This window comes from Sceloporus occidentalis, unplaced genomic scaffold (assembly GCF_023333645.1).
Source record: "Sceloporus occidentalis isolate IW3139 unplaced genomic scaffold, rSceOcc1.0.p SCAF_366, whole genome shotgun sequence".
Lineage (NCBI taxonomy): Eukaryota > Metazoa > Chordata > Lepidosauria > Squamata > Phrynosomatidae > Sceloporus > Sceloporus occidentalis.
The window spans coordinates 50,015-74,400 of NW_028317346.1; the positions used below are offsets into that span (position 1 = coordinate 50,015).

A 24,386-nucleotide genomic window follows, 5' to 3' on the forward strand; every position below is an offset into this window, starting at 1 on the left:
ACAGGAGTGATGGGAGTGATAAAGGGCCATTGGAACCCAGGAGTGATGGGAGTGATAAAGGGCCATTGGAACACAGGAGTGATGGGAGTGATAAAGGGCCATTGGAACACAGGAGTGATGGGAGTGATGGGAGTGATAAAGGGCCATTGGAACACAGGAGTGATGGGAGTGATAAACGGCCATTGGGACACAGGAGTGATGGGAGTGATAAAGGGCCATTGGAACACAGGAGTGATGGGAGTGATAAAAGGCCATTGGAACTCAGGAGTGATGGGAGTGATAAAGGGCCATTGGAACACAGGAGTGATGGGAGTGATAAAGGGCCATTGGAACTCAGGAGTGATGGGAGTGATGGGAGTGATAAAGGGCCATTGGAACACAGGAGTGATGGGGGTGATAAAGGGCCATTGGAACACAGGAGTGATGGGAGTGATAAAGGGCCTCTGTACGCCTATGAAGAGATTCCATTAAAAAACAGTCGTTTCCAGCTTCAGTAGTCATTTACAGCATTAACCCCGTCTGCGCTGGATTTCTGATCCATTTCATGTTATTTTAATGGACAAACTCGGCTTTTCTCAACAATGACATTTCTGAGTGACCAACTAACCATAACATTCAAAATAATCGACTGTTTCCGTAACGTATAAATTTAACGCTAAAACCAGTAAAAAAAGGAATGCCACCTGTCCGTTTTTGTAGTGTTCCATGGGCGACATATCATCGATATCATTAGACATCAAAATAGTTTTAATCGTTTCCACTTTCTTCTCCACTCGCTTTACTTCAGCTTCTATAAAAAGTATTTCCTAAAAAATGAAACAAAGTATGTTTTCGGAGATTTATTCCTCCCTCTGCATCAGGGAGTCCCTTAAGATTCATGAATTACTATTAAAGGCAAACAATGGATGTTTAACCCCTTAAGGACAACGGGCGGTCCCTAAACCCATTGAAAGCAATGCATGTAGGGGCTGTGTCATTAAGGGGTTAATATACATGTGACGAGACCGCAGCATTCACTCTCCAGTATTAGACTGTGTGTCTCGGGAGACACAAGCCCACCCAGCTAGGAGGAACAAAAAGAAAAATGACGGAGAGAACGGAGAGCAAGCGGTAATAACCCAAAGCCTGGGCTTATCCCCCATATCCCCCCGCAGCTACGCGGCGTGAAGACCCCCGGCCTTACGCTCGTCACGTGCTGGACATGCGGAAGGACGCTAACGATCCTCTGCTGAAGAACAATCACTTGGCTGCTTATTTCACCGAGACGTTTTTCCACCTCTTCTGTCTGGAAGATTTGCGCCAGTTCGCCCAATTCTCCGCGGATTTGCCCCAAAATATTGTGCTTCTGCTCTGAGTCGTCCAAAGCAATCTGTCCAAAGAAGTGACAAAAACTGAAATGGAAAAAATTGTACCAAAATCTTCTTTTTTTTTGTGAATTTGTGTGATTGTTTTTTTTTCTTCTAGTTATTCCCACACTGGGCTGAATGTATCAGCCGGCTTAAATGTTGGATACAAAGCCAGGATACATCAACATCTCAGCATATACAGCTCGGGGGGGGGGGGAAGAGAGAGAGGGGGGGATGGAAGGAAGTTTTACTTTACTGAGAGGGCGGTGGATAAGTGGAACAGCCTCCCAGCAGAAGTGGTAGAGGGTAATACAGCGAGGGTATTAAACACGCATGGGACAGACATACGGCTCCTGACGCTATGGCGACAACAGCTTAAGGTTTGAGTCGTTACAGCACCGGTCTTCTTACCTCCAAAGCATTTAAATGCCGACTGAGGGCTTTCGCAGAACAATCTTTCATTTCTTCATTCAGCAGGTTGTCGGCGTTCTTAATCCAGGCTTCGGTGCTCGTTACGGTTTCTTCGTATTCCTCCAGCCTGGAAGCCGCCTGAGGAAGAAATGTCACCCGATAGTCTGTGGAACTCTACAGACCCGACGATCAATCAGGACATTTAATCCTCCTCACGCGGGTGACGTCTCTCCACCTCTCACCTTATTCAGATTAGCCGTGCGGCGCTCGACAAGATACGATACTTGCTGGTAGCGGCTGAACGGCTCCGTTAATTTATCCATCCACTCCTGTGCCCGACTCGGGTCTTCCTCTGCCAGATCCTGGACCTCCGACTCCAGCGCGATCAGCTTGGAATGGCAGGTGTCCGCTTCATCCCAGATGTTCTGGACGAGATAAGATCGTTAGAAGCTGCCAGCGGTGGGATCGAACGCGGAAGTTCTCTCAAGCTACTGACGGATCGCTGCTAGAACAGCGATCAACGGCTCCTCTACTACCGGTAAGTCTGACCCTTCAACTAAACGATTTAAAAACATATATATATGTGTGTTTGTAAATCATTTAGTTGAAGGGTCAGACTTACCGGTAGTAGATATATATATGTATATAAAAATATATAAATTCCTTTTTTCTCACCTTTTGGAGTTCTTTGGCTTTGAAGATATTTTGGCTTTTTTGCGTGAGCTGAACTTCTATTCTCTGGAGGCCGGATGTTATCTCCTCGACTGTCTTGGTCATGACGTACTGAGGTGACGTTTTTAACATCTCATTCTTAACCTGCCGTTGAGCGAAAGAGAAACAACAGTTTATTTTTTCTGCCCCCAAAAAATAGATAATTAGTAGACAAGTAGTGCAGTCGCCCGGCAGAAGTGGTAGAGGGTAATACAGCGAGGGTATTAAACATGCATGGGGTAGGGATACGGCTCCCGGATCTAAGACGAGACCAACGACTGATTAAGGTTTGAGTCTTTACAGCAGGAGAAACGGGCGACTAGACGGGGGCCGGATGGGGCCGATCTGCTGGCAGGTTTATGAGGCTTCCATATGTCCCCTTCTACTTGCCTTCTCTTCAGTCTCTCCCAGTAACGCCCGACATTCTTCCTGAAGCACAGAAAGCTCTTGGGGAAGGCTCTCCGGGTACCGGACTGTCAGCTCCTCCGTCACACTCTCTGCTTTTTCCTTTTCTAGGCCGATTAAACCTTGAATTTTCTGAAATAAAGCGAAGAACGTTACTTTTAGTAAGGAGGACATCTTCTCCGGTTACAGCTCCCGGCGGTGCCTGCGAAACAGTCTGACCCGAATACTGTAAAAAAAAAAAAAGCGGGGAAACTTCCACCTATTTAAAGTAAGATGGCCACTGACTGGCGAGCCAGACGGGGAGCCGGAGGATCTGGTTACGTGGAACCGGGGAGGACAAAGCGTTGTTACATCGTAGCGCTCTCTGTGAATGAGACTTTTTCTTCTGATAAAAGCAAAGCCGAGTGCAGTATTTTCTATAAAAAATCTTCTTTCTTTGGAAAACACATTCCTAAGGCAGCGTTTATTTAACCCAAATACGGGGGACATTTTACTGGTTAACAAAAAAAAAAAAACATTCAGAAAAACAATAGAAATGAGAGCTTTACGTATTTTCTTTAAAGACTCGATTCGGGATCCAGAAACGTCATAGCTGCCTTTTAAACCTTGAATCGAGTCAGGATTGGTGTCTGTATTATGAAGGGTCGTTCTCCTGGAGAGTTTAACCCCTTAAGGACAATGGGGGGTCCCTAAATCCATTGAAAACAATGCATTTTGAGCCCGTACATATACAGGCTGTCATTAAGGGGTTAATCAGTAAGAAGACTTTTAAGAACTCTCCTCACACTAACTATACATTATAGAGGGGGCCAGGGGGTCAGCCCTTTATAACACAGAGAGAAGACAAGGAGATGAAACGTTCAGCTCTCCGGCAAACTCCAAGTTTAATGGGTAGTAGATACGTGGAACAGTCTCCTGGCAGAAGTGATCCTGAATCTAAGACGAGACCAACGACTGAGAAATGGGCGACTAGACGGGGGCCGGATAGGTCTTAGTAAGTAAACCTTAATTTAACAGACTGCGGACCTCTAGCTCTGCGGGGTCTTGTGTCTCTGGGTCCTCCAGAGCTGTTGAAACCTCGCGAAGCGATTTCTTCACCGCAGAGAAGTCTCCTCTCAACTTGTCTCTTTCTCGAAGTTCTTTGTTTACGGCGTCTTCACTTTTGTGAACCTTTTCTTGAAGTCTGAGCCAAAACAGAAAATTGTCATCCAAGGTATGGAGTTTCTCCTACTTCTAAACACTCGCTACAAACCCACATGTTCAGAGAGGCTTACAATCTATCCCCCCCCCCCCGCCAATACCCTCAATCTGCATCCTGAAGAAACCATCCACCCCCCCCACCTTAAAGGTCTCCAGACCACTGACGTCTCCCTTTCACCCTGACTGCGATCAAATTACCCTCACCTAAACAACACCTCTCCTTATCTCTTGTTCCCCCTCAATCTACCAATAGATTGTAAGCTCACAGGAGCAGAGGCATGGTTATTGTAAAATATAACATACTGACCCCCCCTTTCCCAATCTTACAATTTACACTTCTGTTTCATGGACTGGATTTCTTTAATGATGGGGATAGGGTCCGCCCCCGAGGAGCTCTCCGCCGCAGGGCAGACGTTTTCTATCCGGCACATAAGAAGGGTTAAATGAAGCTGTTGCATCGTCAGCTTTTCGTCAAAGTTTTTCTGCTCGAGTAAAGACCCCAGGAGATGTTTTGTGCTCTGCTTCACGTCAGCCTTGTCTGGGGCTTCTTCCTGAAAATGGTCTAGAAGTATCATCTCCCTCTCCATCTGTGAATCCGAAAACACATACAAACGTAAAAAAAAAAACAGACCCACGGACCCTTCCGACCCAAGACATTGAGTTCGTTTAGGGACACTGGAAGGGTAAGAGTGGACCTGGGTAGGACACGCAACCATTATAAAGCCCAATGGACCAACGGGAAAGCTAGATCTATCTGGAAATAATAATCATACAAGAGACTGCAGTGGTCCGACAGAAGTGAATTAGTCAACAGATCCCCAGAAAGGTCCAGGAACCCACAGGAACCAAGTGATGGCACACAGACAACTTGGTGGGGTATATCTATGCCTGGGATGGCTAGTACTTATCTGCCCAACATTGCCTTGGTGTGTTCAACCACCAAGATCATACAAAGAAAAAATAATGATATTCAGTTTGTCCTCTTTTACCTCTTCGCTGATTAACTTCCACTCTTGTTTTAGGTCCTCGTAGAAGGTCTCCCAGTTCCGCGCAACACCCAGCCAGTACACCCACCTATCCCGTAACAGTCCCGCCGTTCGGTCGAGGAGAAGGTGGGTGTTCTCGGAAGAGACCTGGCGTAGCTCCCAAGATATTTGTCTGAGCTTCATTAGCTCTTCTTCCAACGAGGATAATTTTTCAATTAAATTCTATTGGAAATCACGGCGAAACAGAATTATAAATGGATTAAATATTTGTATAACCTCATTTATAGAAAAAAAAACAATAACTGTGCCTAGAATTACTGTTTTTATTGGGCTTCTGTCTCTGAACGGCTGGATGGGTTGGAAAACCCCATTTTTTATCTAAGTGTTCGCTGTTCATCTAGTTTTGGACCGGCATCTAATTAAAGCCAAAATTTTGCACACGCAAAACATCCTGTTTTTTTCCCCATATACTATTAAAAAAACTAAGATAATATCACATAATTACTCAACCGAAAGGATTCTGGACCTGGCGCTGCTAGCAACAAGCTTTTTTGACCACGTACGTCAATATCAACCTTTTAGCCCAAAAGTATTAGCAACTCTATCTCTGTGAAGAACCCTGTCTGATCGTCACTGTTATTATTATTATTATATTTATTATTATATTTATTATTATTATTATTATTATTATTATTATTATATTTATTTGTACCCGGTTTGAATGTGGCTGCAGCTCCAGCCTTCAAGGAGACGATCAGGTAACCCGGCTGGGGCTCTTAATCAGCCAGCACAGCCCTGTCTGCCCCGCCGGCCCCCGCACTACAGGGGGGATAACACAGGTGGGGGAACCCATTGTATCCCTTAATCCCCTCACCTGATACATCCCCTGTATACTGATGGGATTTGTGAGGGGATGTGGCTGATGGGATTGGTGATGGGATGTGGCTGATGGGATTTGTGAGGGGATGTGAGTGATGGGATGTGGCTGATGGGATGTGGCTGATGGGATTTGTGAGGGGATGTGAGTGATGGGATGTGGCTGATGGGATGTGGCTGTTGGGATTTGTGATGGGATGTGGCTGATGGGATTTGTGAGGGGATGTGAGTGATGGGATTTGTGAGGGGATGTGGCTGATGGGATTTGTGAGGGGATGTGAGTGATGGGATTTGTGAGGGGATGTGAGTGATGGGATTTGTGATGGATGTGAGTGATGGGATTTGTGAGGGGATGTGAGTGATGGGATTTGTGAGGGGATGTGAGTGATGGGATTTGTGAGGGGATGTGGCTGATGGGATTTGTGATGGGATGTGAGTGATGGGATTTGTCATGGGATGTGGCTGATAGGATTGGGGGTTGGGTTCGGTGCACAGTGAATGGAGATTGTATATAAGTTCTGTGTGTTTGTAATAAAGAGAGTTCTGTTTTAACCTCGAAGCATGAAGTTCTGTCTCATGATTGAGGAGAGTGCTGCTCTGTGACTGCTTTCTTCGGACAGCCGCAGCGTGTCCGCTTACTGGGAGAGGGAAGGAGCTGACGGGCGGAGGTGTCCAGTCTGGGGCACGGGACGATCCGTCACAGTATCTAACCAATTGTTTTTAACCTTTTGAAGGTAAAGACTGAATTATCCCCTAAACCTGTCAAAAGTACCCCAAGGGGTGGACATTTCACCCACATCTACAGTACGTCGAATGGTTAAAGTCTCCAACTTCATCCCCCATACCATTAAATCACTGATAACACAATAAGAGATACGTCTACAACCTCTCTTCACCTTTATTTACACTGGGAACATTATAGGGTCATATATATATATATATATATATATATATATATATATATAGATATAGCATGTGGGGGTGACTAGGCTAGGCATGGTGCCCTTAGGCAAGGTGGGCTCAGGGGGGGTTGATTTACCTTAATTTTCTCCCAATCCATCCAAGCTGCTTTGTAGGACCTCGGCCTCTGGGAAAAGGAATCGATTAAAAACGTCTCCACCTCCTGAAGAGCGTCAATAATGTTCTGTTTGATTCCACCGTATAGTTGGTATTTTCCATGATAACTGGTAAAATATAATACATAATATATATATAATATATAATGTAACATATATAAAACATATAATATATAATGTAACATATATAATACATATAATATATAATGTAACATATATAATACATATAATATATAATGTAACATATATAATACATATAATATATAATGTAACATATATAATACATATAATATATAATGTAACATATATAATACATATAATATATAATGTAACATATATAATATAATGTATATAATATATAATGTAACATATATAATACATATAATATATAATGTAACATATATAATACATATAATATATAATGTAACATATATAATACATATAATATATAATGTAACATATATAATATAATGTATATAATATATAATGTAACATATATAATTAATACATATAATATATAATGTAACATATATAATATATATATAATATATAATGTAACATATATAATATAATACATATAATATATAATGTAACATATTTAATACATATAATATATAATGTAACATATATAATATAATATATATAATATATAATGTAACATATATAATATAATACATATAATATATAATGTAACATATTTAATACATATAATATATAATGTAACATATATAATATAATATATATATATAATATAGTATATGAAAAGAAAGTCAAGTTATGTTATATAGAAAGCATGGTCGGTTCTAGATGAAGTTTCCCCAATTGTTAAAAATACCTATAATTATTGAAATTCCTTCTTTGTCACTAAAAAGGTTTGTCTGGTTGGAGATTATACCTGCTCAGTTCAGAAGCTTTTATCTCGTGCAGTTCGGTCAGCCGACAATGGATCTCCGAGATCTCAGCCAACGTATCGTCTATCTGTTCCACGGCTTCTGGTCTACAATGAGACCTCAGCAGACCCGAAAGGCGTCGTATTTCGCTTATAGCGCCGTCCATCTCTTCTTTCTTACTAACCAGGGAGCCCTCGTGCTCCGATCCTCCTCGTAGGCTGGCGAGGTCCACCACGTGTGAACGGAGCCGACATTCAAACTGCGCGAAGAGTTCCGCCAACTTGGCGACGGCTTCCTCAAAATTCCGCAGAGCCTTACAACATTCGTTAGCGGTATCCTGCCCAAAATAAAAACACACATTTTTGGCTCTAAACAAGTTTTTCTTCCAGCATATAATTAAACAGTATATTGTAAAAAAAAAAAAAAAAAAAAATTAAAAAAACATTCATAGTTCAAAAAGGTGTTTCTGCAGAATTATTTTCATGAATAATTAATAATTATTTTCCATTATTATTATTATTATTATTATTATTTTTGCTTTGCAGATGGAATGATGAGCGTGTATTTTGATGCAGGTCATCTTTCAGGGGTCGGAACATGACAGAAGAGAGTGAAATTTGGGAAATCTCTATTAAAAACACATGGAATACTCTTGGTTTTCCAATGAGACCATAAAAGTAACTTGGACTTCATAAAAAATGACACTGCCGTGTAGACATCACGTTAAAGTTAAGCCTTGTAAAGTTTTCATTAGAACTTTGATGATCTTATGATGTTATGAACAATAATTAAGGTTATGGTTGGTCGATACATTTAAGGACAATATGAAGTTTATAAGGGTCAACACAGAACAAAAATGTTCTCTTTTTTTGGTGAAAACGTGTCCTTCTAACCTCCTAATAACCACAAAGCGGATTTCCATGTTAAAAAGAACATTCTACTTAAATCATGGGAAGGAAACCCATCCATACACGCTAACCGCCACACATATAACCAGACAGATCTTATCCACTTACAATATGTTGCAATAAGCGGCTCCGAAGACGTTCCTCAACATCATTTAACGCAGCCAGTTCTTCTTTGAGGTCTTCTGCGGTGTCCAGGCCTGGGATGGACCTCAAATCCTGTATTTCCGACTCGCTGACTTCATCGATGGCCTCCAGTCTTAGCAACTTCTCCTGGATCTTATCAGCGTCCAGTTCAACGACAAAGGGTTCTTGAAGCTCAGCGTGGATATTCCTCAGGTCCGACAACGCGCGTGTCAGCCGACGCTTGGTATTTCCTCCATTTCTTTTCTGTGACCGCCAATCACTTATTAGGCGGCTCAAGGAATCGTGGACTTTATGCAAGGTTTCTGCTGCTTCGTTCACCGTCGGCTCTTCTGCGTCTAAATCCGAGGGCCGGTGTTTATGCAAAAACTCCATCGCCTCTCTAATCACGGCCGTTACTTTATTTATCTTTTTACATAAAAACCGGGCATCGACGATATCAAAACGACTCGAAATGCTGCCGGCTTCCCCTAGGATTTCAGGAACCGTTGCTTTTATTTTTCCCGCCATCTCCTGATAACGTCTCGCTTCCGAACGAAACAATGTATCTTGTCCTTCCGTCTCTGGATGCTTAACGATGGAGTTTTTCTGCAAGCTGTCGACTATTAAACTATCCCAGTAAAGCCCGGCGTCTTCAAACAATTCCTTGTAACTGTGTATCTGAGACCAATAATCTGCGGGTAAAGAAATGTTTTGAGCGACTTCTATGTCATCTTTAAGGTCTTCTTCAACGCTTCCGCTTTGGTCACTCGGAACCTCAGGATCCCCGAGCCTTAATCTCCTCAGTTCTTGATTTAAGATGTTTGTCCTTTCTTGAAACTCGTTGTAGACGCCGAGGACTTTCTCGAAATACAAAAACTTCCTCTCCTCTAATCGCCGTAGGCTGCTCGCTTTAATCTTCAGGCTTCTTAAGGTGTGGTTTAAATATAATTGTTCCGAGATCTTGAGTCCGCGGCGACAGGTCTGGCTGTTCTTAAGGAGCGTCAAAACGAGACCTTCGATTTCCTCAAGATCCATTATTTCGGACTTTAAACAACTTAGCTGCTGACTTAGTTCTGCCACGGGAACGATTCTCCTCTTTACCGGGGTTGCCTTCGCTTCGAGGTTGCGCAGCAACTCCTCAATTTTTTTGATTTCTGAAAAGAGCGCTTTCCTCTCTTCCGTCCCCGTTTCCAACTCTTGCAACCTGGCGGCGGACTGAGCGATCCGCTCCTCGTGTACTTTTTGGACCTGTTGAGAAAAGTAGGAAAAGTCCTCGGATACGGGCGATCCTACCGCCGAAAAAATCCGTTTCGACTCTTCGATATTCGAGCATACGAGAGATTTTCTGTCCGAAATCTCTTTTTGCGCCTTTTTGCATTCCGCGATCTGTTTTTCCAAATCTTCCGGCAAAAGCGCCACGGACTCTTCGAACTCAAGTCTGCCGTGCGACGTCTTGAGCCATAACAGCACCTCGTAGAGCGGTTGAAGGAAGGAATATTGCTCCAACAGGATCTCTGGCGTTTGAGACTCCGTCTGCTGCCTATCGGTCACGCGGTGCTGCAGACTTTCCAGTTCGCGTTCTAGGTCTTCCAGTGACTTCTCCAGACTCCTGCGTTCAGCCGACCCCCACGTTCTTCTCGTTTGCAGGTCGCATGCGTTTCTTAACGAGCCGAGCGAATGTCTGAGGGCTTGCAGGTCTGCAGTCAAGAGCAGAGAGACCTTCAGAGCGTCTTCAGATGGCACCGCCGGCTGATCCAGCTGATCCTGCTGGGTTTGTATCATCCGCCGCACGCGATCCGCTTCCTTCTTGAGGAGCGTTAGTTCTTCTGCTTCTTTCGCGTGCCGACTGAGTTTCATTTCCACTTCCAGCTCCATTTGTTCCCAATACGATTCCAGCAATCTTACTTCAATGTCCATCTTTTCTTTCTCCGTGAACGTTGTCCCATGACAGCTGAGTTTGGATCGCTTTTCTTTCAGGGCGTGGAGATCGTCCTTGGCTTTGGCTATTTTTTTCAGGAAGTTCTCTATCTTCTCCAAGCAATCCGTATGATTTTCTGTTGGACTCCTGAAACGTAAACGCGTTAAGATCATTAAAAAAAATATAACTCCTCGGAAATGCCATTTTACTCAAATATTTAAGTATATATTATTTATATATAATAAACTCAAGACACTCAACACAACATGTTTCATGCCAAGTGACCGTGACCACCGACACGCCAAGGGACTGAATCGTTTTAGACGGGGAGTAGTTATCGTTCCGTAAGCGTCATGTCGGAACGTCTACTCACGTTTTGAGACCCTCCTTCTCTTTCAAAAGCTTTTTCAGTGACGACTTCGCCAACTTCAGTGCAGTCTGGCAGCCCTTAATCTCTTGGCGCTCACTAAGTATCTGAGTTTTGATTGCGTCCAGTTCGCAAAGCAGACTCCGCCACCGAGCCCGGAACCGCTGGGCAGTCTCGCTATCGCCCGCGGCTTCATCTTCTTTCTGGAGTCCCAGCGTCCCGCCGTTCACACAAGATGCTGTGGATTCCAATCTTGAGATCTCACCGTAAAGGTTCTAGAACATTTAAGACAAAGTCATTTGGTATAAAATGTAAATATAATCATAAATGTAATATTACTTGACCCCAAACTCACACTATTCCTATGGAACCCCCAAAACGTGTTAGTGGCACAAAGGAGATCTCTCCATTCCCATTAAGTATGGCGGTTGGCAGCCTCTCTACCGCTGGACCAATGCCAGCGATCCTTTCAGCATGTCCCACATCGAGAGCTCAACAACACTTGCCGCGTCAGCCATCCGATACATTGTTTCCGTGACACGTTACCTCAATTTCTTGAAGTTGTCTCTCGGCTTCCCTTTCGTCCAGTTCCAGAGGGAATTTTTTCAAGCGATTGACCTTCCTTTCAACGACTTCCATGACTGATCCTCCTTGGTCTTCTCCACGAAGCGTTTTAACATCTTGAACAACATGCTAAGAAAAAAACGGGGGGGGGGGGGGGAAGAAGCAAAAAACTAATTTTTGAAGAGCTTTGACGAAAATTAGGAAAGCATTACCAAAAAGTGACTAAACGCAACAAATAATAAAATATAATATGATAGTAAACTACAATGGTTAAGTAGATTGTATTAGCCCCAGCTAAGCCAGACCACAAGCTGAGACAGAACCAAGCAGAATCTTTTCCGCTCATCCTTCCCAAGCGGGAAAAGTGAGAGGCATTCCCGAAAATAAGAAATATGTAAATGAATTGTGTGATACATTGTTACGGGGTCACTGATTCCGCATTGAGATTCCGGCAGGGTAAAGGGAAAGAAAAAGATTAAAGATTAATAAGAGTATACGGTCCAATCCGTGAAAGGCCAAGGTATTTAATGGCCGAGTACCTTCAAGCCGTGAAGAAGGTCTAGCAGGTTCCTCACTGCCGATGTCTGCTGGACGCTCTTCAGGTCCCTCAGTCCCCCGTCTGCCATTCCTGCAAAAACGTCCTCCAAGGCTCTTTGATATAAAACTAGGTGAGGCTCGGGCTCCTCGGATGAGATATTCTCTTCCCTCTCCAAGCTTTCAGTAGACGGCGGTGGGATTTCTTTCACCGAGACTTCGGGGTCTTCTACTAACTGAAATTCCTGAAGCTGGAAGAATTTTTTGTCCAAAATAGAAATCGGTCAATAAAATCATAATTTTAGTTAAAAAAAAAAAAAAGTTATTACGAGTGAAAAAAATCATAAGATTTCATTACTTATTCTAGGTTTTCTAACAACGCAAACAATTCCAACGATCCCCAAAAATTCATTACATTAAAAATTTAGCCCAAATATCAGTAAAAATGGATGATTGTAAGTAGGAATCTTAAACCGTGAGATTTGAGCCCAAATTGTCTTTGCTGTAATTATTCACGCAGACGGTTACCTCGTCCGGGGAGCTAGCTTCTTCTTCTTGGCAATCGTTATTCTCCGTTGAGCTAGTCCGCGTCTCCCGATCCCCCTTGCCTTTGGTCTCAATATCTTCAGGGCTAGACAGAGAGATCTCCATGGGGGGGGGGGGGGACACTTTTTATTGAAACACAGATTAATTTACAAAAGTACAATTAATAATCTACTAACTTTAATGAATGGTCCACACCCCCCCCCCCAAAAAAAATTATAAAATTAAATATTATCAATATTAATTTTAATGTTCATTTATTAATATTAAATAATAACTATTAATTGAATAATTATATTAAACCGATACAGAGCAGCATTTTTTTTTTTATAGAAGATGACACCATGATGCCGCTACCACTTTATGGAGAATATTTTGGGCTCTTTTGGCGATTCGTTTAACATAAACAGGTAGGAAGCAACATGGAGAACCCACATGTGAGATTTCCAATGCGCTCTTCTGCTGATGGCGTCTTTGGCTTTCATTGGCTGACATAGAAAAATAACTTTTGGGATCTCAGAGGTCTTTTCTTCAGATGGAATGATGGAGACAGAGAAACCTCTGAGGTCTCAAAGCTCATGTAACCCTACATCTTCTCCGAGGTTGGCCCAATAAAGACTGTCTTATAAGACAATCTACTCTTGGACCTCTTGGACCAGTATGGAGCCTTCCATTGTCCTCCTAACACCCAAGAAACTATTTTGCTCACCATTTTTGTCGTTACAAGTTCAAATGTCTCTTTCATTGTCGTTTTCTCTTTGTCGCTCTTGCAGGAAACATTCAGCCTGGTGGCCTCTTCAATCGCTTTATCGAGAGACCCCATGTAAACCTTCACCTCCTCGTAGAGCGGCTAAAAAGGAATGGCAAGGAGCAGGTTAATTTTCCTTACGAGGGCAAAATGTATTTTTTTTTTTAAGATAACATAAAAAAAAATCATATATATTTTATTCCTATGTATTTCAACAAAACTTTTTTTTTTTTTTTTTTAAATATCCGTGGCCTCTAATTGTATCATGTGACTCGAGGCCAGAATTATGTGTCCCCGAGGAAATAAAGTAGGAATAAAACAAACTAGTGTTTTTTTGTTTTTATTGATGTTTATTAAGTTTGAGGTAATGTACATTTCTTGGTTATTTATTTATTTATTTATTTATGTATTTATAATTATTTTTTTTTCATGGGCAAATTTTAAGATTTTCTAAAAAATCTGCATGTGAAAAACTTTACCAGTTTATAAAAAAGTTTAAAAAGAAATAACGATGTGCATGTGGATAGAATCTGTTTAGATCACCAACAAACCTCAAAATGATTTTTTTTTTAACCCCTTAAGGACAACGGGCGGTGCCTAAACCCATTGGAAACAATGGATTTTGAGCCCGTACGTGTATGGGCTTTGTCATTAAGGGGTTAAAAAGTGAATTGCAAAATATAAAAGGTCAACTTCAATGGTCGGCTTCCTAATACCGGCTAATAATCATGCATTACAGAGGCGCGTTGGAATAAACGGACGGCGGACGATAATCTTATAACATGAATTCTTACCTGAACCTCTCTCAAAATGTCAGCTTTCGCCGCGCTGTCTAAAAGCGTCTCGCTGCCACACACTTTTCCTTCAACCGCTGATAGGAGACGCGAGACCCGATGGAACTCTCGGTCACAAAATGCCAAATCGTTTAATGACATCTCCAGCTGCCTGGTAAGTGGATACGAAATCAATATCATTTCAGGCGATGAAACAAAAGCACGGATCCAAAATGAATACATGTTATTTATCGATGGTTATGTCTCGTTTTCGGTGGCTTCTCATAATGTAACCGATTTTGACCGAGGTCGGAACACGAGTCACGGCCGTTGCAGAGAAGAAGATACTTCTTGGGTCTTTTTGAGATCCTGAAAATGAACAAGGCTAGGGGCATTTTGGATGTTTTTAAAATATTTCAGGATTGCATCGCAATTCATAATTTAGCCGGAATGTAACCGGCGGATCCAGCGTGAGTCATGAGAAGACGCTGGTGGACCAGTGGTGGGTATTCTACAACATCTCTATCCAGTCCTAAAGAGATGATTAAACATGAAGGAAGCCTGGAACATTTTGGAATGCTTGGCCTGTTTCTGATAACCGTGTTTCATTTCAAATCCCAAATGTGGCTGAAAGTGTAGCCAGCGTTGGTAGGCGCCGCATAATTCGGTTGACCACCAGAACCCGTTTGAGTTGTGAGAAGATGCTGGTAGACCAGTGGCGGGTTTTGTACGACATCTCTATCCCGTCCTAGAAGGTGTTTAAAAATCAAGGAATCCTGGAATAATTTGGAATTTTTTTGAACATTTATAACAATGGAATGTCGTTTCAATTCAAAATTTAGCAGAAGGCGTGACCGGTGACCGGTATGTGTAGGTGCCACCTCTTTGTGTTAGGAGGTTATTCTGTTGACCACTGGAACCATCTAGGTGCCACAATAAGTATCTTTTCATAGAAGATAATTCCGATGACCACCAGAACCAACTTGACGTGTGAGAACCTGCTAGTAGACCAGTGGTAGTTATCGTGCGGCTTCTCCATCAAGTCCTAGATGATTAACAAAATCTCTTTTTGGGTGAAGTTGTCACAATTTGAGGTCACGTTGATGCTCTGGGATGTTCAAGGAAGCCTACACAACCTTTACACCAATCGCCCAAATCCCAGAGCATCAACGTGACCTCAAATTGTGAAAACTTCACCCAAAAAGAGATTTTGTTAATCTTCACAAATCACGATACAAAAAAAAAAAAAATGGAATATTGGAGACACCAAACTCCATTTTTTTTAATCCAAGCTTTAAAGAGACGCCATGCGGGACTAAAAATGGGTGAATCTGAATGCAGGACTATCCTCGGCTGCTTGAAGTTTTAGTCCAATCATCCAACAAATAAAGTAAGAGAGAAAAAAAAGAAAAAGTCTCAAAATCTTTCGAGAAGGAAATTGTCTCCCCGCAGGTGGCTGCATTCTGTCGCCGAACGTCAAGAAATGATCCATTTTCATTATCCGGATAATGGTTTTTTTGAGATTTGTACAGGAAAAAAAAACGTTCAAAAGATGTATTTTAGCATAAGTTACACGCGGTGCGTTTAAGACGTTTACCAAGTAACGGCGACCCTGTCTTACCTGCCGTACCCGCCGCGGTCTCCAAGAAGGGTCTTGAGTTGACCGATGGCCTCTTCTCGTTGGGTGGTTCTCTCTAATGGTTCCTGTCCGACGGTTTCTCTTTTACCGTCTGTCACGTCCAGATCAATTTTCTTTTGAGCCGTTTCGGCGTACAAACCCTGGCAGATTAAGTAACATTAACACAAAAATAATAGACACTCGAGCGGAGAGCGAGAATAAAAAAAATGTCATTTACATAATTGTCCTCGGACACCGGGAAGAGTCTTTTTTTTTTTTTTTTTTTTCTTTCTACAAGAGAGGAAAGAAGGAAATTGCCTTTTTTTGGGGGGGGGGGGTCTTTTTTGTATTATTAAAAAATAGAAGATTTTTGAAAATGAGAAATTATTATTGTATTTTACTTCAATTCAAAATGTAGGTAAAAATGGGTTATATGCCTCAGTTATCAAGGTCTTTTATCGGTATGATCTTCCCTTCTGAAATTACCGGACCCCTAAAGCGGGTCTGCGCCCGGCGCATTTTTAATGGTGTTGACCAAAAGTGTCCTTTTTAGAAGAAAAAAGCCATTGTTATCTATTATATTCTGTTCTCTCTCTTCTCCTCTCCCATTCTGACAAAGGCTGCCTGAACCAATCAACAGTAATCAGCAACTTAACGATAGGGGGAGATACAACTTAATGGGGCGGAATAATCATATAGATCTTAAGGCCCACTTCATGAGTGCAAGTGGCTGCTGTGTGCTGTGATATTTAGATTTTTTATACCAATAAGCAGGTTTTCCCCGTACCTGCCTGGCTTTCTTTGGGTTTAATGCCCCTGGGGTATCTAATGACGATGATGATACCCCATTAGTTGGTGTAGTACCTGGATAATTTTTTTTTTTTCAAGTAACTCGTGTTCATCACACGGCGCGTTCTTGAAGGTTTCTAACCGCGTCCTCGAGTCTTTGACCCATTCCTGAAGATCCTGGATATTACCCGGGGTCCAGTTAGCGCCTGGGACCTCGGACAACGCCTGCGAATAAAATGCAGCCATTTACCTTTCACATAAGTTCAAAACTCTGCGCTCAATCACATCCCCTATACAATAATATGTGACACAAAAGTCCCTTTTCCAGATGCCTGCACGGTGGCTCAAAAGTTTGGGGTCATTTAGAAATTTCCTGTTTTCTTTTTTTAAAGAAAAGCACATTTTGTCCATTAAAATAACATGAAATGGATCAGAAATCCAGCACAGACGGGGTTAATGTTGTAAATAACTATTGTAGCTGGAAACGGCTGATTTTTAATGTAATCTCTTTATAGGCGTACAGAGGCCCTTTATCACTCCCATCACTCCTGTGTTCCAATGACCCTTTATCCCTCCCATCACTCCTGTGTTCCAATGGCCCTTTATCCCTCCCATCACTCCTGTATTCCAATGGCCCTTTATCACTCCCATCACTCCTGTGTTCCAATGGCCCTTTATCCCTCCCATCACTCCTGTGTTCCAATGGCCCTTTATCACTCCCATCACTCCTGTGTTCCAATGGCCCTTTATCACTCCCATGACTCCTGTGTTCCAATGGCCCTTTATCACTCCCATCACTCCTGTGTTCCAATGGCCCTTTATCCCTCCCATCACTCCTGTGTTCCAATGGCCCTTTATCCCTCCCATCACTCCTGTGTTCCAATGGCCCTTTATCGCTCCCATCACTCCTGTGTTCCAATGGCCCTTTATCACTCCCATCACTCCTGTGTTCCAATGGCCCTTTATCACTCCCATCACTCCTGTGTTCCAATGACCCTTTATCCCTCCCATCACTCCTGTGTTCCAATGGCCCTTTATCCCTCCCATCACTCCTGTATTCCAATGGCCCTTTATCACTCCCATCACTCCTGTGTTCCAATGGCCCTTTATCCCTCCCATCACTCCTGTGTTCCAATGGCCCTTTATCACTCCCATCACTCCTGTGTTCCAATGGCCCTTTATCACTCCCATGACTCCTGTGTTCCAATGGCCCTTTATCACTCCCATCACTCCTGTGTTCCAATGGCCCTTTATCCCTCCCATCACTCCTGTGTTCCAATGGCCCTTTATCCCTCCCATCACTCCTGTGTTCCAATGGCCCTTTATCGCTCCCATCACTCCTGTGTTCCAATGGCCCTTTATCACTCCCATCACTCCTGTGTTCCAATGGCCCTTTATCCCTCCCATCACTCCTGTGTTCCAATGGCCCTTTATCACTCCCATCACTCCTGTGTTCCAATGGCCCTTTATCACTCCCATCACTCCTGTGTTCCAATGGCCCTTTATCACTCCCATCACTCCTGTGTTCCAATGGCCCTTTTATCACTCCCATCACTCATGTGTTCCAATGGCCCTTTATCACTCCCATCACTCCTGTGTTCCAATGGCCCTTTATCACTCCCATCACTCCTGTGTTCCAATGGCCCTTTATCACTCCCATCACTCCTGTGTTCCAATGGCCCTTTATCACTCCCATCACTCCTGTGTTCCAATGGCCCTTTATCACTCCCATCACTCCTGTGTTCCAATGACACTTTATCCCTCCCATCACTCCTGTGTTCCAATGGCCCTTTATCACTCCCATCACTCCTGTGTTCCAATGGCCCTTTTATCACTCCCATCACTCCTGTGTTCCAATGGCCCTTTATCACTCCCATCACTCCTGTGTTCCAATGGCCCTTTATCACTCCCATCACTCCTGTGTTCCAATGGCACGTTGTGTTCGCTGATCCAAGTTTATGTTTAAAAGGCTAATTAATGGCTAGAAAACCCTTTTTGTAATTATGTTACAGACAGAAATTTCCTTGTTTTCCATGAAAACAGCTGAGACAGACAGACATTTTACTTGGCGTCAGTATTTTTTAAAATGTGATAATGATTTTTTTTTACGTAACAAGCGTTAGCTTTGTCCCTTTTCTAAGAGGAAAATCAGAAAATGTAGACTTTTTATGTGAGAAGTAGGCTGTTCTTTTTAATTTCTCTGCATTGCAGTTATTTTAGGCGTTTTATTCAGAACGGGGTAAGGGTTACAATCACATCCTGCGCCTGATTCATTGTTGCCAATAATAGAACCATTAAGCCACCTGGATACATTTTAGAAAAATAATACTTAATAACACCTCGGGCAGAAGGGTACAGGCTGCGCAGGTTTAAATGAATATTAGTTGACCCATAGTTCCCCGATGGCTAAACCTTTACGTCTCTATAGTCTTCTGTACCCCTATATATATATTAATTAAAACTGAAAAGTAATGTCAATTCTTTACATTCAGCCAATCGCATTTCCCTGGTGCTAATTTTGAGACAAATGTAGGCAAAAAACAAAACAAAGGGAGGGGGGGGAATTTTAATCTGCATTTCAAGATGGCCGTTAAATGTCTCTTCGGACTAAAAGTTCTCCTTCTCGGCAGACGCGGCCCCTGCATGTCGATAAGGACATTCTAAGGATCCCTTCGTATAAGATTTGCTAACCAAACACAAATTCTTCAATCGCACCGTCACTCGCACTAACCCGACCCTCAGCCGCTGCCTCGTTCTTAAATCATCACTTAAGACTATTTAAGTTATGTTTTTAGGCAACACAATAAGTGATAAACAATGATAAACAATAACATCTAATTGTATTTACCAGCGCTTTCTGATCCGTTGCTTGCTCTCGGTATGAAGGCTCAATGTTTTCTGTCGCCGGTTGAATGTCTGTTCCTTTCTTCTCTTCCACGCAAGGCTCAGCGATCAGCTGTTAAAAAAATATATATATATAAAAAAAATATATATATATATATAAAAATCTCATAAAAGTAAACTTTAAAAAAAAACAAAAAAAAACACAAAACACCGTACTTCTGGCAGAGCAGGAAGTTTGTAAAGGATTGTGTTTACTTAACTTGTACGGAACATGTACGGCACACAATAAAAGGTTTGGGGGCTAAATTAACATGTGACGGGGAGTGAAACTCTATACAATAGCGAAGGTGTTGACGTAAACCTAATGTGTTTTCATAAATACGGCATTCATCGCTTTAGCTCTCTATGAAAGTGCAAAAGACTAAGGTCAACCTGTTTTGCGTGTATTTTTTTGCAAGCAAAATATAAAAAAAAAAATCAGAAATTAAATACAAATCACTGAATCGCTTCATCGATGATATAAAAAAAATAAATTCCTTGGACCATTCTTTTGTAAAAAAAAGAAATGTAAACAAATGTAAAGTTTGTAAAGAATGTGTAAACTTTGTGCGAAAAAAATAAATAAAAATACTAATTAAAAAAAAAAATATATATATATATAAAAAATTTTTAAAAAATATTAAAAAGCATATATAAATTAAAATTAAAAAAAGTTAAAAAAAAGAAAATATTAAAAAAAAAAATTTTTGGGAGACTATTGGGTCTCAAAAGCAAAACAAAAAATGTAATGTTTTGTAGCAAAGCTCTCTGAAAATGTTGTTTTTCTGTAAATTCTTAGATCAGCGCCGAGCATCGTATACAGAATTCCCTCTTCTCTTTTAACGTGTATGGACGGGAATTTCTGGTATTGCCATCGTTTACGTACTTTTTTCTTTTTTCGCCCCTTGGAGGCTTTTTTGTCTGTGACGATCTCCTCTCGCACCGGGTGACCCTCTGGTTCTGGAGCCATTTTCTTTGTCTTTTTAGCTTTCTTTATCCTCCGTTTCTCGGGAGAAGGTTCCCTCTCCTCTTTCAGACGGCGGAGCTCTTCCGTAAAGCCTCTGATCTGGTCTCGATATGCTCCCAACGCCTCCTCGACGCCCGAGGTCTCTGGGGCGGGTGATTCCTGCTTTACCTCTGATATTTCCGCGATACTTTTCTCCAGGTTCTCAAGATCCTCGCGCAGTTCCTTCAGAGGAAAGAGAAATAAGTTCATCTTAACATTCTCAGATCTAGAACCCTGGTTCCTACTGGACATCAAAGTCAATAACGCTAGAACCATCCATTGGCTATGACGGTATTTTCGCCGATATACAGAACTCACAGCAGCCATGATGACCAAAGAGAAAATGGTCAGGATTATTATTACATCATCATACAGTCATCCAACATCTTACATTATATCCTTCTCAACCTCTTACCTAAAACATAGCTGTAACTATCTAATGTATACAGCGCTGGGGGTTATATTACTGTATACAGCGCTGGGGGGTTATATTACTGTATACAGCGCTGGGGGTTATATTACTGTATACAGCGCTGGGGGTTATATTACTGTATACAGCGCTGGGGGTTATATTACTGTATACAGCGCTGGGGGGTTATATTACTGTATACAGCGCTGGGGGGTTATTACTGTATACAGCGCTGGGGTTATATTACTGTATACAGCGCTGGGGGTTATATTACTGTATACAGCGCTGGGGGGTTATATTACTGTATACAGCGCTGGGGGTTATATTACTGTATACAGCGCTGGGGGTTATATTACTGTATACAGCGCTGGGGGGTTATATTACTGTATACAGCGCTGGGGGTTATATTACTGTATACAGCGCTGGGGGGTTATATTACTGTATACAGCGCGGGGGGGTTATATTACTGTATACAGTGCTGGGGGTTATATTACTGTATACAGCGCTGGGGGGTTATACTACTGTATACAGCGCTGGGGGTTATATTACTGTATACAGCGCTGGGGGTTATATTACTGTATACAGCGCTGGGGGGGTTGTAGGACCCTCCATGTCCGTTTAGTAGCATCCACATACTGTATGTACCCTATACGGTTATATCAGCTGCAGAAAGCATATATATATACACACACATATATATAATACACATTCATTGATATCTATAAGGCTGTCTATATGTTTCGTGAATGCATTAGGGGGTCTTGGCTTCAAAGAGGATAATAATGCAGGGGGGGGGTGTCCTTAATACACAGGAGCTCCTTTAGAACAGGACAAATCCGTAAAATACACGATTATTAAAATCTTTCTGTCCGTTTGCGCGGTCTGAACCTCCAAGCAAAGGGCTGGTCTGGACCCCCCCCAAAAAAGAAAAGAAAAATAAACGTGAAGTACCCCTGTTCCAAGCCAATTTTCTCTCTGAATAAAGTGTATTTTAAAGGTTATCTATCCAGGCGCCGTCCTAATTGAGCAATGTTCTACAGAGAAATGGATTATCACAGACAATTGCACCTGTAATTCATGACTTTTCCGCTCGGATTCTGCGGCTCCCCGAGATAAGCCGGTAAAATTAAGCAGCTTTTCAGAAAAACTTGTCATTTTGCTGTTCAGGGCGGCCGAGAGACTTTCATAGAGCCGGTGTCTTTCTAGTATCTGCATTGTGTCCTGGAAATAAATAGAGAAAAATGACTCCGCGCCCGAGGAAAATGAGGTGGATAAAGAGCCGCTCTGATGCTAACGGAGTCTTTTATACAGCTCTTGCGCATTGTTAACCCCTTAAGGACAGTGGGCGGTCCCTAAACCCATTGAAAACAATGCATTTTGAGCCCGTACATGTACGGGCTTTGTCATTAAGGGGTTAAAGACGGTTTAAATTAGGGCTGTGTGATACACGGAGGGCAGGGACGTGGCCGGGACCCTCGCCGACAACTCCATCAGTCTCCCAAATCAAGTGCTTAAAGAAACGTTGTTACCCTTGCGCGCGCTCGGGCTCCTTCGGCTTCACATAATACGAGCTATAGGCTGATACAATGTAACACAACTCAAAATACCTTAATTAGTTAGGGATTAGTTAAAAAAAAAAAGAAGCTGATACACACAATTATGTTCTTGCGTTTAGATTTTTTCTGGACTGTTGATACATTTGATGCTGGTAACAAATACTTTGTATCCTTTATCAAGGATACAAACGCTTTATTGGGTATTGCTACAGGCTCGTGGGGGTACAATTAGCCAGCTCGACCTACTAATAATGCGTGCTGCCCTGTTGGAGGGCTGAAATGGAACCCCCGTCATGGGCGGTTGCTGTACCGGGTTATGCCCCATGGTATTCAGATGCCAATGGCTGTACTGGTCTGGACCTCCCATGATCCTTGAGTAGCTAAAGGCAAGTAAATGATGAGGTTCTACAAACTCAACGAGCGAGACAGAACTGTCCCTTGACTACTTTATACAGCGTACTGCCATCTGGCGCCATCTTTGTAAGAAGAATGGTCAGACAATGGTTCCGTACCTGAAGTTGATTAAGGAAGAGAGCGTATGGAAGCTTCATTTCTGACCACCGATCACCTCCAGAAACCCCATCTGTTGGTTTCAACTCTTCCAAAGAATCTACGGCTTCTTGGGTTTCTTGGGCCAGTTTTTGGAGACTCTCCAGTTGGTTTAGTGTCCCCCGTAAACCAGGCTGCTGATTAGCCTTCAGGATCTCCTGCCGGTTCCTCAGCTCCATCAGCCTCCGTTGGTGGTGGTGTTGGAAACACTCGGCCAGCTCGTCCAGTTGATCCTTGGTCTGTTCTTCACCTCTGCTGGATCCAGAAATGGAAATGGGTTAGTCAAACGTAACCAAAGTATGACATGCGCACGTCTTAGACAGCATGAAGACATACCTTTGGCTTCCAGTCGCTGGAATTTTAGGATGTTCTGGGTTTATTTTCTCCAACTTCTCATGTTGTACGTCCATGCCAACTGTCTCATCTTGTGTGAGAGGGTTGATGCTGAAGTCATCTTCTGGTGTCTCTACCTTGATGCCCTGAGGAGAATGAAGAATGAAGAGATTGAAGTAGAGACGGAGGGGAAATCTGTCCTGGAGTCGAAACTTTCCAAAGTTTTAATTTACAGAAGGAAAAAACTTAGTGGAGATAAGAAAGGAACATAACAAAGAAAGTATAAGGATATGGAGGAGGAATAAGAGAGAGAAAAGAAAAAAGGATGGCATGATGAAGGGCATGACGGTTCATTGAGAGGTGGGATTTCTCTGCATTTCTCGGCCCGCTGGTGCTTAAAGGGTTAAGATATTCCTTACATTGACTCCCGTAAGATCGTCGGGCCGTGATGCGCTAATCGCGGTCACTCCGTTTTGCTCCGCGTGCGAAGCCCTCGAGTCCGCGTCTGCACCCAGGCGTGACCCAGCCGCCGCACGTGCCGGGATTCTTGCAGCGAGCACACGAATCATGTCTATTTTATTCAAAAGTGATGTTTTGATGACCTGGTAGAGAAAAAAAAATAAACTCTTCCGATGAGCCGACGAAGGATAGGTAAAGTAACTCGGAAAGTGCTTGTATGCAAAGTAATGTAAAGTTATTGGGGGCCGCAGTAATGTGGCTAAATGTAACTCTTTTGTGTTTGCCGAGTGGCTAAGAATGGGTTAAACGAGGGATGCGCACAGCAGCTGTCTGTCGGAGCGTCAGAACGATCCGCGCTGCAGCGCTGCCTCCTTGTGGCCAAAATGGGAATTGTTACAAAAAACA

General features: G+C 42.5%; 1 protein-coding gene across 1 annotated transcript in view; it reads right to left on the reverse strand.

Annotated features, from left to right (window-relative positions):
• The window catches only part of LOC149273569 (nesprin-2-like), a 95,206-nt gene that overhangs the window by 46,061 nt on the left and 24,759 nt on the right, over positions 1-24,386 (reverse strand). The window contains exons 30-51 of the mRNA XM_089506142.1: positions 23,942-24,124; positions 23,526-23,668; positions 23,153-23,444; positions 20,556-20,858; positions 16,862-17,011; positions 16,001-16,158; positions 14,401-14,551; positions 13,568-13,708; positions 12,321-12,566; positions 11,764-11,910; positions 11,224-11,492; positions 8,918-10,997; positions 7,907-8,238; positions 5,063-5,147; positions 4,401-4,660; positions 3,900-4,056; positions 2,859-3,005; positions 2,433-2,573; positions 2,000-2,182; positions 1,758-1,895; positions 1,184-1,369; positions 684-806 (exon numbers count right to left, since the gene is read on the reverse strand). Coding sequence (XP_089362268.1) covers positions 684-806; positions 1,184-1,369; positions 1,758-1,895; positions 2,000-2,182; positions 2,433-2,573; positions 2,859-3,005; positions 3,900-4,056; positions 4,401-4,660; positions 5,063-5,147; positions 7,907-8,238; positions 8,918-10,997; positions 11,224-11,492; positions 11,764-11,910; positions 12,321-12,566; positions 13,568-13,708; positions 14,401-14,551; positions 16,001-16,158; positions 16,862-17,011; positions 20,556-20,858; positions 23,153-23,444; positions 23,526-23,668; positions 23,942-24,124 — 6,015 coding nt within the window. The remainder of the gene's footprint in view (positions 1-683; positions 807-1,183; positions 1,370-1,757; positions 1,896-1,999; positions 2,183-2,432; positions 2,574-2,858; positions 3,006-3,899; positions 4,057-4,400; positions 4,661-5,062; positions 5,148-7,906; positions 8,239-8,917; positions 10,998-11,223; positions 11,493-11,763; positions 11,911-12,320; positions 12,567-13,567; positions 13,709-14,400; positions 14,552-16,000; positions 16,159-16,861; positions 17,012-20,555; positions 20,859-23,152; positions 23,445-23,525; positions 23,669-23,941; positions 24,125-24,386) is intronic.